The 14687-nt window shown below is 30.7% G+C and overlaps 2 protein-coding genes across 2 annotated transcripts; both read right to left on the reverse strand.

Annotated features, from left to right (window-relative positions):
• Window positions 1–456: 456 nt before the first annotated feature.
• On the reverse strand, window positions 457–2962 carry Bma-zipt-2.3 (Uncharacterized protein; the record flags this gene model as incomplete). The annotated part of the gene is made up of 7 exons (XM_001900031.1): window positions 457–561; window positions 834–926; window positions 1177–1359; window positions 1533–1710; window positions 2044–2241; window positions 2587–2726; window positions 2882–2962. The coding sequence occupies 7 exons, from the start codon at window positions 2960–2962 to the stop codon at window positions 457–459; spliced, it is 978 nt and encodes a 325-aa protein (XP_001900066.1).
• A 3868-nt stretch (window positions 2963–6830) lies between these two features.
• On the reverse strand, window positions 6831–10027 carry Bm7673 (Uncharacterized protein; the record flags this gene model as incomplete). The annotated part of the gene is made up of 8 exons (XM_001900032.1): window positions 6831–6993; window positions 7157–7313; window positions 7603–7880; window positions 8009–8139; window positions 8404–8502; window positions 8567–8672; window positions 8954–9105; window positions 9923–10027. The coding sequence occupies 8 exons, from the start codon at window positions 10025–10027 to the stop codon at window positions 6831–6833; spliced, it is 1191 nt and encodes a 396-aa protein (XP_001900067.1).
• Between the last annotated feature and the right edge of the window lie 4660 nt (window positions 10028–14687).

A 14687-nucleotide genomic window follows, 5' to 3' on the forward strand; every position in this document is an offset into this window, starting at 1 on the left:
GTGGTTGAAATTAAATTTTTTAATGATTTATTAATTTACTTTAATGATTTATAAAAGAGAACTGTGAGAAATAAATCGATAATCAAAATGATAAGTCTTAATTAACAACCCTGTTCAATCCCGTGGTTTAATTGTGTAATTTAATAAATTGGAAAGTGGAATAATTAAAATTGCAAAGGTGAATGATAAAATTTTTTGGTTTCTGGTACGATCACTGCTGTTCTTTTTAGCGTATTGTTATCACTTTAAAGTTTCCATAGTAATTTCATTGATTCTAAAAAATTTTTTTTCAATGAATTTGAACAGTGGTAAATTTTATGAACATTGATTGTTTGTCTGATACAAATGATAAGTTCTGCAGTCGATATTTACTGTATAGTAATTCAAGAAATGAGTCAGAAAACCAAATAGACTTAGTAATTTACCAAATACTGATTCTAAAATGGTGTTAAGGAATCAATGTGCAAATAACATCAAAATAGCTATTAGACCAAAACCCACAGCTACACTCAACCATTGCTCCATTTTCCTCTCTCCATGTCCATGTTCAGCATATAATATCTAAAAAGCAAGCTCTTTAGTTGCACGGCTACTTATAGCTAAAATTTCTTAACATTTAAATTTCAGTACGTGAAGAGAAAGGAAAGGAGAGAACACGAAAACAAAAATATTCGTCACTGAACAATTTTTCTAAAGCAATAGTTAGAAGATGAAAGAAAAGAGGAAATATTGAGATAGTACTGGTTATAGGAATATTTTCCTTTCTTACTGTAGTTGTTCTAGGATTTCAGTGTTGAAGAAAGTAATTAAAAATAAGATAGATCCAAACAAACCTCAAAAAAAGTGATGTAAATGAATGTACCATTGGCAAGCGATGATGCAATTGCTGTTACAATATTTTGTGATTGTTCACCGAGCTCCGAACCCTACAAATGAAGGTGTACTCCGAGTTTTCCAAATGTTTAGCTATGAAGTATTCATGAAGGAAGATATGGGATTTTCCACTTTTACTACTTTAATTGAAGCTGTTCAAAGCTTCCTTAAACACGATGCAGTTAATTTCAAGTAAAATTTCTTGATTTTCTTTAATTTCAAGTAAAGTTTCTTGATTTTCTTTAATTTTATGCACAACTTTTAGGACCAACTTCAAAATACTTTACTTAATTACAAAGTAACCTCCAAGGCGATTCCAATAAAACCACCAATGGGCGACGTTAATGCAACAAATATTATCAACGATATGACAAAATATATTTTGTTGGGATGAGTCTTAATTAGATTCATTCCGATGCTAAATGCAACCACTGATTTATGCACTATTATTCCAAGGAAAAGTGTTGTTACACTGAACATTGTGTACTGCAACTAGACGTATTATAAATTTTGTAGAAAATTTTCTTCAATCAGGTAGGAAGAGTCGAGTCGTGAAAATGATATTTAAATTCGAATTTTTCAAATTAAAAAAATCCAAAGTATATATATATATATTTACAATCAATAAAAAATAGTTCCTTTAAGAATTGAAGAATCACCTGAACGCCGAAGGCGAATCCTTCAAGGCAAGAATGAACGGCAAAAGCAGTCACTAAAGTTACTGATTTTACAAACTTATCTTTTCCAGAAACTTTTGATTCCACTATTGAAGCATCTTTTTGTTTTTTGTTCTCTTCATTTTCATTCACTTCTTGCTCACCATTGCTAAAACTTTCCCTGCAAATAAATCTGCAAAAAAAAAGAAAAAAAAACATGTATGCAAACAAATATAAAAAAGGTTTACATTATTTAAATGCAGTAGTTTAGTTAGAATTTAAATTTTTGATTGGAAAGTTTACGAATCTCTTATGTCAAAGGCTCGAAATATCTTTAAACAAGTGGTTTAAACAGGAAAAATTAATTCAACTATTTACCTTTTTTTTTCTTTTTGAAATAATTTCTGAGGTTTCTAAGGTGTCAATGAACAACATTTTTAAACTTAACTAATATAAAGTAGAACAAACAAAAAAAAAAAAAAAAAATATTTCAAAGATATCATTCAAACTTTACTCGATCACATCTTTCTCAATTTTGCAATTCTTGCATTCGTTTCGATTCGCCTCGTAATCCATATGATCTTGACCACAGATATGAACCGCCAATACTTCCATCAAATAAACAATAAAGAAACCACAGCCAATTAAAACTTCCGTAAATGGATATTCCGTTTCCCATCCGTTTTCTTGCTTTATTTTATTAAATGCCTCGCTGAAAATAGCGCTGTATTTTGCAACATTTCATTGTTATCTGTTAAATGGCCCAGCTGACTGAACATAGCTTCTTGTCCAATATAGCTCACTTTGTCTTCGAAAAAGGCTTTTTCATCATATATTTTAATTCTCTTATTGATAGGACAGTATAATTCTTTTAAATTCCATATGGATATGTTTGTATCTAAAATTTTTTATCATATTTGTATAATTATAAATCTTTTTAAAAGTAATGATAAGATAGATTCAAACAAATAGAAATTCATCGTCAAAAAATTGGGGAAATGAGATGGAAAATAAAAGTAAAATTCATATCTGTTAACAAAAAGGTGTCAGTATTTACCTGGCTGTAGGTAATAGGTCTAATAAGCAAACACCTAAGAATACACCACCAGAAAGGCACGACAATATTGAAAGAAAACGAGTTGCTAACTTCTCTTCAGAAAGTTTAGTTGCCCGCTGTGTCTCAACATATTTGTATATCTAAAATATATATAAAACAATTTTTAAACTTCAACAAATTTGAAATAACTCTCTATTATATTCAATATATTTTCAAAACTTATAGATTCACTAATAAATCTTAAATTATCAAAGTTCATTTCTTTAATATTTTGCAAATTTAATAAATGACAAACTTTTGTTGGTAACAGACCGAACAGCAATGCAAAAGCGCCCATCGTTGCAAGCATCACAATTTTCACCACCAGAATTGACATTTTACCACGAGCTATAGCAACCACTGTTTTCAAATTAGGCTTGTGCAAACATCTATTTTCAAGAGTTAAGCAAATATGATTACGTTTATTTGTTCATACGCTGATAATTTATGATCTGATAAAGGTTACAATCAGTGATATTCCATAATTCTCAATGTATTTCTAACAAACAGAACTTCTGAAAACAATTCACCACTCCTTCCCTCCCATTTCTTCCTTCAATTTCTCTCCAGCTTGCTGTAATTTTGATCATAGTTCCGTATTTCATGATTGAATGAGCAAATTATAAAATCAATTTGTTTAAAAGTATTCTTATGATAAGTGGAACTATTACTGTTTTCAAAGAAAGGTAGAAACAAAAACTTTTAAAAAAATCTGATGAAATTTTTGTTAAATTGTTGTTTGAGCAATTTAACTTTTATGTGAATGGAAAAAAAAAACTTTACAATTTTAGCTATTTTCGAAAACATATTATTGCTCATTCACTTCCCATATCGAAGTCCACAGGTGGTGCTATTTTTCATTGACCTTTTAAATCGAAAACAGATTGAAAAATAGAAACAATTAAACAAATACAAAAACTGTGACGATTATCTACAAACTGCTGCTATGCATTTGTGTACTTTTCTACAGTACGGTAATTGGATTATGTATTTAGCTGCTTCTTTTTTCAACTTATACAAACTAGTCTGTCACTTAATGAATTAAAGAAATGAATGATTTTATTATCAAACTTACCACATCGATATTTGAGCAAATGACGTCATCTTCCCAATAAATATTGTTGAAATAGCCAAGCGTTCATTTTAGGATAACATCAACTGGAACAAACAAAGCTTGTAGAATAGAAGAAGAGGTACATTTTTGGTTTTTCTCACTTCACCTTGTCATTTGCTTATATTTTTATGCAAACTATTTAAGCAATTATAACTGTGTAATTTAGGCTTCACTAATTTGAGAATCTTGGGTAAGAATTTCGAACTTCAGAAAGTGAAATTTTGCTGAACTTCCACCAATATGCTATCATACCATTTGTAGTATCAGTCTGCTAGTGAAACATCCATTGCAGTTATTTATAATTATTCTCAAACAAATTGGAGTATTTATATGATATATCAATACTTAAGTTGTAATGTATTAACTTTCTCCCTTTAATCTCACTATTGCATCTTAAATTTAACAATGGAAATTAGCATGATAAAATAACTTGCTATATATTTCCATTTGGTACAATAATTTAAGAAAATAGGATTAATTAGAAAGGAAAATGTGCTATAAAAAATCAGAATGTATTTCAATAAATATTAATAAAAAGAGGTTGTCGTGGCACTAATTTCCACATCGGAAATTTGTAGACTTATTATCTTATATAATTTTAACCAATGTTCTGATAATAGTAGATCCGGATAAAATGAAATTTTCAATTTTACTGTAGAATGTTGAATCTGAAAGTTTCAACGAGCATTAAATTAAATAGCATAGTTATATGCTTGTGCAGTCACTGATAACGAAATTCTAAAAAGTTTGCGGTACATGATGGAACCAGTAGTTAGTCTGATTATATTAACAAACAACATAAGTAATGTCGTTGTTCTATTACGATCGCAGCCCCAATAACTGTTATTGTTTGCGAATAACTGTAAGATGATATCTGATAATATGCAAGAAAGTGTGCACAATTGTTGATAAGGAAATCATTCCATCTTTTATCAAACATCGTGTAAAAAAACGAAGTAGCTCTTTTAATTCATTCCTCAATCTTTCAGAAAAAAGATGAAATCATATGCAGGTTATTTCACTAAAATCAAACTTATAATATATTCACAACAATCTTGCTAGTTTATATTTTTAAAAAGCAATTTTATAGCTAGTAACTTATTGACAGCTTTAACTAATCCAGTATATCAATGGTATTTAACAATTGAATGCGTTTTATTTTAATTTTATAAGACAAACTTAGTCCGTTTTTTCGTAATTACCATACTTGACCAGTCTGCATCCCTTCATATTTTTGACGGTTCAAGACAAGTATTGCTTAAATAACTGGGCTAAATTGTTCTAATTTTAGCAAAGTGAATTTTGTTTTGTTATAAGATATAATGCCTTAATTCATTTATACAAATATTAATGTTTCACGGATGTTTTATAAATAATGTTGCAGGTAAATCTTATATTCAAAATCGACTCTTGAAAAATAGGCAGTTTTCGTTGCATAGCAAATGGTTAATTAAGGAAAACCAAACAAAAAAACCAATTTCGTTTCCTTCAGTATTAGCTTTCAAGAAACAAGAAACACTCAACACTCATCCGTAAATTGTGGGCATTTCCATTTTTAAATACCTTATAATCATTACTGTTATATACAATCTACTAACTTATTATTAAAGTGGCACAAGTTGCATATGTAGCACTAGAAATGTATACGGAAAAATTCGATCACTACTTCAATGTTTCCGGAAATATTCCTGACTAATTTCTGCGATGTTCGAATATTTATGAGGATGAAATAATAGGCTAATCAACTGACAATGATTAACTATTTTAAGGGAAAGAAATTTTTTCCTGTGGTCGTTTAAACACATACCAGCAGATTATAAAAGATTTTGATGTTCTTTGTTAATTCTAAAAGAATTGCTCAACAAATAACAAATTTAAAGTAGCTAATTAATCTATAGCTTGACAATAAAAAGTGTGGTGTAAATAGCAAATTTGAGAGATAGGAATCATTCTTATAGGCCTTCATGCACTGATAAATTTTAAAATGCCTACTAGAAGCTTCTTATCAGTCCTGTATTATGGTCTTTTCAAATGCCCAAGATACATAGAAGACTGTTTCATATCTTAAATTCTGAAATACAAATTTTATTATGTAAAATGGGACATCTTCAAGCATTATAAAATGCAAGCACATTTAAGTTGAAAATGTAAAAACAGGATATGAAGAGCTATTTATTACGATGGATATGATTACATTTATGATAAGATAAAGTACAACATCACAAAATGTGCTTTGAATCTGCACGATAATGCTTAATATATGTAAAGTATCAAATCGTGAAATATTGTAATTAATACCTGCTAATGAATAATAGGTATCAAAAGAACTTCTATTATCTGAAGGCTAGATTTATACAAAAAATTTTTTTCAAAAATTTTGCATTCGACTTTGAAATAATAACCTAAATAAATTGTACTACTCATTAGTCTATTAATAAATGTATATGTGCTTTGGCCATAAATTAAATTGTTGCAGAATTACAGTAAATTGACCCTTTAATAGCAAATAATATCCCAATGACTTTATGATTTTGAAATTGGAAGGAAAGAGGCGAGTTTATCAAAATAAATTAGTTTAATTTAGGCATAATTTGTCAGTATAGCAAGCAAGAACAGCAAGCAAAAATCAATAGCTACGAAACATTTATTTCCAAAAAAAAAAATTCTAGAAATTTTATCATTTATTTATCATAATGATGCAAATTGAAGATAAGATCACTTATTACTTGTTATTGACAAGTATTCATAAACTCGCTGATTTTTAATTAATGTAGCGCTTTACCTTCGTGATAATTGCGCGTTTTTCCACTGATTTCAAGCCAAGTCATTCTGTTTGCAAAGCATAGGAAGACCAAATTTTTAAATTATTTAGCTAACTTCATTTATTTAACTCGTAACTTCTTTTACATTCCTTCAGAAGTCACACGTTCTCGTTCACTTTTCAAGCGTTGATAATTTAATGGACTTATCATCATAAGACGTCCGGAAACTCTGTTTAATCATATCGAAAAGAGCTATGAGAGAGAATCTTTTCTAATACTCGCAAAGAGAATCCCAGTTAAGGCAACAATTTTCTTACTAAGCACTTATCTTAATCAACGGGAGTACCACATGCACGGGATATTCGCTTGAAGCTGGCACTTTGCATTGATGGGGATTTGTCGTGTGCACTTTGACCCTCCTCTTCTGCTATCAGACGACGTGTTTCGGACTTTAGATAAGCTTCATCACCTTTCGGTTGTTGTAGTAATGGGCTAAATATTTGGTAAAAGCTTATATCTTTTAAAAAAATAGAAACCGAAAAATTTTCCAATGAAATAGACCCAGTAATTTAGCCAATAATTTTCTCTTCCCTTCCATGGAAGCAGTGAATATACGATTTTCAAGTTGCATTTTTTCTTCATAAATAAAATTTACTCAGTGCCAAACAGTCCACCAGTTTGTTGAATATACTGTTCAGCGGCAGTATGTGGCGAATAAAGATTCATTGGAGAATTGTATTGCAGATGACGTACTGTTGCATGCGGTGACAGTTGACGCTCTGTACGTGGTGAATGTTGAAATGATACTCGTGCTATAAAATGCGTAAAATAGGTAGTATTTGCTAAGATAATGTTTTAATTTAGGATAGCTTAAGAATTTATAATGAACATAAGAGCGTATTAAATAAACTACGAAACACGGCACTGAAAATAGACGACACTTTAACATATTTTGACTTTGTCAAGTAGACCAGTATATGTACATTGTTTACTTTATGTTTTCTTTTGCTATTGCATTTTTCAACATAGCATCAATTACCAATTACTTATCTAAAGTAATATCTCTGTCGTACGTTTATTTCTACATTATTTAAGACTTACTCCCAGCGTCTTGCCACATTGGTTTTGCAGATACGCCTCGTGCTGGACGATGTCCACCACCAGAACCGGAAGAAGGATATCGCACGTTACTATAGGCGTTGCTCGTATCAACATGAACTGGACCGTAAAGTTTGCTTTCACCGCTAGTCACGTTACTGGTTGTCATTAGCGGAACAGATGATGGGGTCGAGGTCCCGAGCGCTATGGGCACGTTACGTGTCACAGCTGACATTGGCTTGCCGCCAGAACCATATCCACTCGTACTACCTACTTCTGCTCTGCAATTTTGTTTTTCAGCACATTAATACGGCATTGAATGAATATTTTAAAAAATTAAGAAAGGTTCATAATGTTATCATCTTGTTGACAAGTGAACTGCAGTGCTGCGGTAAAACGTGATTGATACCTGTAACTGTCAGCGGAATGGCTGTCCTGCAATCGTTTACCTTGAACGTACGGAGATTCGGTATTTGTTACGTTTGTAAATGGTGCAGCTGGCTGATAATTAAGATGGAGTGGACGATTCAAGTTACTTCCCTGAATTTTTCTTTTTTGGAAAACATTTTTCTTAGAAATAAACATTTTGTGTTTAAAAATGCTGACGAAAGAATGTGTGTAGAATAAGACTAAAGAAGGAAAAGACCGATAACAGCTACCGGTTGATTCCGTATTTCTTTAAACTGGAGTGGTGATAAAGCCATTGGCACAGAAAATCCAGCTTATTTTGAAAAGCACTTTTGTTTACATAATGTTGGGGGAGAAATCTTCCTATGTACTCTTGAGATTTATAAAAGTAGTAACCTCTTGTTTGCTGTATGAAGATGTATGGTATTTAGATGATTCATTTGTGATCGGTACTTCATAATTCGATGTTGTATGCGATATATCTTTCCGTTCACTCTAAAAATCATCTTTTTCTTTAACTCAATGCTTCAAATTTCAAACTCTTGGTTAAACTTTCCACCTTGTAATAATTGTAATTGACGGTCTGAGGTTTGATATGATCCACTATTATTTGATTATCTTTCTCTGTTAGTTGCCATGGCAAACATGAGTGCTCCGTTACCTGCCTGAAAATATAAGTGTTTAGCTGTGAGCGATTTTAGATCTCCCAATTGGATTTAATCTCTCAAGTTTTTAGTAAATCATCTAAAGATCATCTCATGTACTAATGCAGGTAATACTACCTATTTTGGTCACTAATGAAAATTCCAAAAAGTTTTGAAGTGAAGGGTGACTGATAAATAATAAATCAGTAGAAATAGCTAAATGTTTGTTTACTTTAGCCATCGAATTTGGAACGAAATTTACACTTTTCGAAAACAAAAGATTGATTGGAAAAAAGACAAACCTTTGTAGAAGCATGGAAATTTCCAGCGAAACTTTCTCAATAATATTTCTAGCCTCCTGAAGTGACATTCCTTTCGTGGTTCGACCGGAAAATTCAGTGATCGTATCACCTATTTGTAATCCAGCTTTATCTGCTAGGCTTTCTTTTTGTACCTGAAGCATATTTATGGGGAGTGATAACTCAGGAAAAATCAAGAAAGAAACTCATATAATTGACAATATTTGTTAATTGTTTAGCAAAAGAATCCATTCTCTTTCTCTCGTTTTTTTTCCTTTTTTTATTCTATCTCTCTCTCTCTCTCTCTCTCTCTCTCTATGTGTACATATAAATCCATGAAAAACTACCAAAACATAGCACTGAAACAGGGACACTTCCCAGAATTATGAAAGTCTTTGATGTGATATACTAGTGCTAGCCAATAGAATCATTTCCTTTCAACAATTTTGTTATTTGCATTTCAATTTGAATTTTCTTTTGAGCAACCATTCTTCCTTTCTAATTTAAATTTTGATCTGGAAAAAGCGAATAAGTATTTGCAACGATCTTACCGCTACTAGCAATATCCCTGCACCATTAGTTAATGTCTTAGTGATGGTGATAAGAGGAAGATAGGAAGGTTCAATAGAAGGATGGGACAATTTACAAGTGCAGCAATAACCTCATTGCCTGCTTTATCCGTAAATCTTACCCAATAAGATTGGAATTATTCTCCAGACTTTGCTGACTGCTTTACATGAAATGAAACAATCAAATTTCAGACAAATTGAAAAAATTTAAGTTTAAGGTTGAGCACTGTTATCTAATTGCCGAATGTGTAGTTGTGTTTCTTATTATCACAAAAATTTTTTAAATTTAATAAATCGCATTTTTTTGCATCTATAAATTCTTCATTACAAGCATGACTAAACACTTTTAAACTTAAATCGGGTAGTTTGAAGAAAAAAAAAAAAATAGAAACTTCTAACATACTGTGGAAATTCTGATAGGTGCAGGGTCTCCGCCAATTACAGAAAATCCCCAAGGGATCGTATTGTTGCTTCGATTCATCCGTACCGTAATCGTTTCGTATGCCATTTCTGTCTATTCTATAGCTGTAGACTTTAAAAAAAAAACTTTTTTTTTCGTTGATCAGAAATCTTGTAGCAATCGTTGCATGGATGGATTAATACATCATGTTTTGACTACTTGATGAGAAATTAGTTGAATTTCACTTCTTTGTAGACAAAAAATTGTCTGTCCAAACTGAAAAACAATAAGTGATCCAAAAATAAATTAATTAAACATTGCAATACGCAATCATTACTGCACTGCATAAGTAGAAGAATGCATGAACTCAACTCTAAGTTCATTTGTAACTTTCTTTCCTAACAATGAATTCATAAATTGAACGTATTCTTCTTTAACAAGACTGTATTTTTAGATTTACTCAAATTACTTTATAAGGCACAGTTATACACTGTCGATTATGCAATGTGAACTTAATTTTTAAATGACAAAGATGAATAGAAAATTTGATCAATTATACCGACAATAAGATAGTGAAGCTTATGGCATATGAATAGATGACTGAAAGATGCGTGGAAGTATTAAGTTAATCGATTTCGGCATATATTTTTTTCTTTTTTTTTTTTTTCAATATTTTATAACAACGTTTTCTGATCATTGTGATGACGATAACGAAAGCAACCATAGCCATAGAAAAATGTTTCGAATAACTATGAGAGAAGTGTTGACGTAATTCTAGAATTTTGTTAAGCAAAACACAATTGCACTTTCTAAGCTTCCATTCTGACGTAAAGAAGAAAGTATAACTTTGCTTCATAACAATTCCAAAACTTTCATCAATAAAAAATATGATATTACGGCTTGAAAAACAGTCGCTAAGATGAAAAAATTCGAAAACTTACATTATTTGAAAAAAATATTCGAACTGATAAATGGTTTAAAATTCGAATAAAGGGCCGAAGTATTGTCAAGCATAGCTTTATCCATTTATTTTATTTTTGATTTCGAAACCAAAATAACCTTTAGTAACTTCTATCTAATTGCAATTAGATCCCTGCACCAGTGCTTTTTAAATTAATTGAATTCCAACATGCGCAAATGTTTCAAAAGATCTGAATACCTAGAGTCATCTTCTTTGGAAATGAACAAGGTAATAATAAGTGAAAGGTCAAAAGTCAAGATGTTTAAACAAAACAAAATGAATGTTGGGAAAAGAATTCGTGAAATGGCTTTTTCCTCTTTTTTTAACATCAATCAACAAAGTAATGTTTTCGAACATTTAAGATAACAGCTGGAAACCATCTGTTATCTGTAGTTTACTTTCTCCAAACATTTCAATTTATGCCTTCCAAGAATTATAATAATTAACAAACATTGTATCATGACGATTTCTCTCAAAGAAGCTAATGTATTTTAAAAAATGTTTAACCATAACTGAATGGAAATGAAACTGATAAGTTGTTCCACAAGAAAGATGCAGCCTGTCGTCCTTTTATTACTGCTAATTTTGGTAATATATAATGAGATGATGGTCAAAGAAATTATATATGATCAGTTTGAAGTCATTCTCTTGTCAGTAAATAACAACAGAGCCACTATTGCTTAACTGAAAATTACTTAGTATTATAGGAATTAATTCTAGCTAATTAGTCCAAAGTTTTTGTTAGAATGGGAGATAGTTTTAAAAGAAAAGGGACAGAGGGATAAGAAAGAAAATCTAAGAAAGGCTTCTTTCCTCTTTTTATCAATTCAGGTCGGCCTCACAGCATGAATTTATTTCAAGAAAATGAGGATTGAAATGAGAAGGAGGACTTCTTTATCTTTTATCCTCAATAAATGATGAATCAATACTGGTTTTTCTTTTGATAAATGCTAAGAAAATTTAATTGAAACAGATGAGAATTGCTTTGGCTTATGATATGGAAGGAATTAAGGCTTAAAGGATAGTGGAGAATCTTTTATCAAACAGACTTGAAGTAGAAACAAAAGGAGGAAGTGTTGAGTTCGAGCTATACTGTCACTGTGCTCTCTTGAGCTTTCATAATTCATTGCTTAAGTTCATTTCACTTTTCAAGCTCCTATTACCATCAACTAGCAAGAGAAATAGCAGCAATAATACCTCGTGATCAAAAGCCACATTTTTCTTCCTTTTGCCAGGAATGAGTTAACAATTTGTGTTGAAAGACAAAAATAACCGAAACTCTTGAAAAAGATTTGGAATTTTTAAACAAATAATCTAAACTTTTTGTTATTTGTTCTCTTTAATGAATGTAATAACTTTCAATGAAGAAATTTAACATCTTTTTACAATGATAAGATGCCATTTTGACACGTTCAAATTGATGCATACTAATGAAAATATTCTTTTCACTTATATTTGGATTTGAAAACTGATTCATCTCAAATGTAATAAAAACATTTTGGTACAAATAATTCGGAAAGGGAATGTTTCTTTTTTGGATCTCACCTTTTTGTCAGAACATATGTACGGAATGAATAGTAAAACAGTATTAAAAAAACGTCATAACTGAGCCTAAATAATAGGAATGAAAATAACACAAGTGATAGCAACAGTGATAATCAGTGAAGTACTATGTCAAAGAGTGATAAATGAAGAATGCCAATCATTAGTATGTAAAAATGGACAGTACACTGCGTTTTAAATTATTAACAAACATTAGCACATTGCACTTGGTATGATGAATCACAAGTATTGATTGTAAGCCTAAGTTGGAATTGTTGAGCGCACATAGAGTTGCAATTTGCAGTGCAATTGCAGATAACGGCGCAGTTGTGCTCAATATTTCGCTCGCCTAATTTTGGGACAATAATTCTGATAAATTATAATTTGAAAGAATTTTATAAGGAATTTGTCAAACAATGAATTATTGAACTAGATGCAATCACACCAACTGCATTAACAAACGATTACTTAAACCAATGAAAACGAAGGCAACCAATGAAATCACTATCGATTCCATTTGTGAAATAATGCATGGGAAGAGTGTCGGGCAAACAGAATTTGCAGGAGTCTGTGAATATTCCGGGTTAGAAGCCCGCGGAGATATATGCTTCCTGATATTATCATACATTTTTGGTTTGGTAAATTATTTAGTGAGCTTGCGTTCTGATAACTTGCAAATTATTGCAGTAATTAGTGATAATAATGATATTCAAATTACTCAGTTATGAATTTAAAAAGCAAGCAATACCAAATGAGGACGTACCACTAATTTTTAAAATTATTAATGCATGCTTATTCGGTATCTTTTGAATTCGAGTTAAAATTCAGGATTTTAGCTCTGAATTTAACTTGAATTTCGAAGACAGAAAATTAGTGCTTGGTGTTGTTATTTATCTTCATAGCATAACTTTTGCTGTTGTAAGAGATGTAAAACAAGTATTAGTATTGTTTGTCACCTTTAATGACATTGTAAATTGCATTTTAAGTGGCACATAGATCCACTTTGGCCCGATGCAATACTGTTAGAATAATTTGCTACAATTAGACTTCAACTAATTACCTATTACCGTTCCTATATCTAAATTTTTCTTTTGCTGAAGTGGATTACTTCAATTAACATCTCATATACTTTTAGAACACAAACAGTGCAGTGTTCCTCATTTTGAGTGATTGCAGTAAATGTTAAAACAATTGAGCACATTGAAATTTCAATTTCTGAGACTTAGCATGATTAGCTTGATGTTTAGTATTATTGCCTTGAGAAATCTGAACATTCAAAGTCTAACAGGTTGGTGGCTTAATCTAACAGTTGAGAAATTTGATTCCATTTCTTGATAAGCAAAATCACTGAAATAGATATTTGTTGTAGTTTCACGATAAACATTATTTCTTCAACTTGGCTGAAAACAAAGGAATTTCTTGAGTTTTATTGTCATTTTTTAACGTGAAAGGAAAAAATTTATTCTGTTTGATCAAAATTTCTTCCTTTTTAAATTTATTTCTCTAACTATATTGTGCAGTATGAATAATTCAATGATTCTTCCTGTAATCCATTTTATTTTCTCTTCGCTAAGAATTTCTTTTTTTCTCTCTGAGATTTGAATAGTTTATCGAATCGAATGAGGACTGAACACTCTCAACCCTAAATATTTCTCATTTTTCATATGTATGTCAGTTTTTCCTTGATCATTATACAGCTGAATAGTTTTTTTAAATTTGTTTTAAAGAATTTGAAAGAATCAAAGTACAATTAAGGAATTAAGGCAGTAGTGTATGGATGCTCAGAGTAACTGTGCTACTAAGTAAAGCAATATTTCAGTATTAGTCATACTACAACTCTCAAAGCAAACAAAATCTTAGTGTTGTAAAGTGTCTACGCATAGTGGTGACAGTACACTTCTTCATTCATATTTATTTTGTTACATTTTTTGATAAAAACACTTTTATAGTAAGGGGTTGATGAGAAAAAACTGAGATTGTTGTCTAAAGGTGGCGCTAGTTGACACAATGAGATTTTCGGATATAAGAAGACCCGATTGAATAGAAAGAATTTCTTGAAGCAAAACACGAATTGGCCATTAGTTTATGAAAGAGTATTAAACAATTAACAGATTTTATCAGAACTACTTAAAATTTCACTTAATGAATAAAACTGTTTTATGATAAATTATTTTGCATAGTATTTATAAATATGAAACTTTTTTTTTTGAACTATCCTTTTTGTTTTCCAGCAATTTTTTATCTCTCTTAGAGCTAATCCAAGAA

Source organism: Brugia malayi (genome assembly GCF_000002995.4).
Source record: "Brugia malayi strain FR3 genome assembly, contig: Bm_v4_Chr2_contig_001, whole genome shotgun sequence".
NCBI lineage: Eukaryota > Metazoa > Nematoda > Chromadorea > Rhabditida > Onchocercidae > Brugia > Brugia malayi.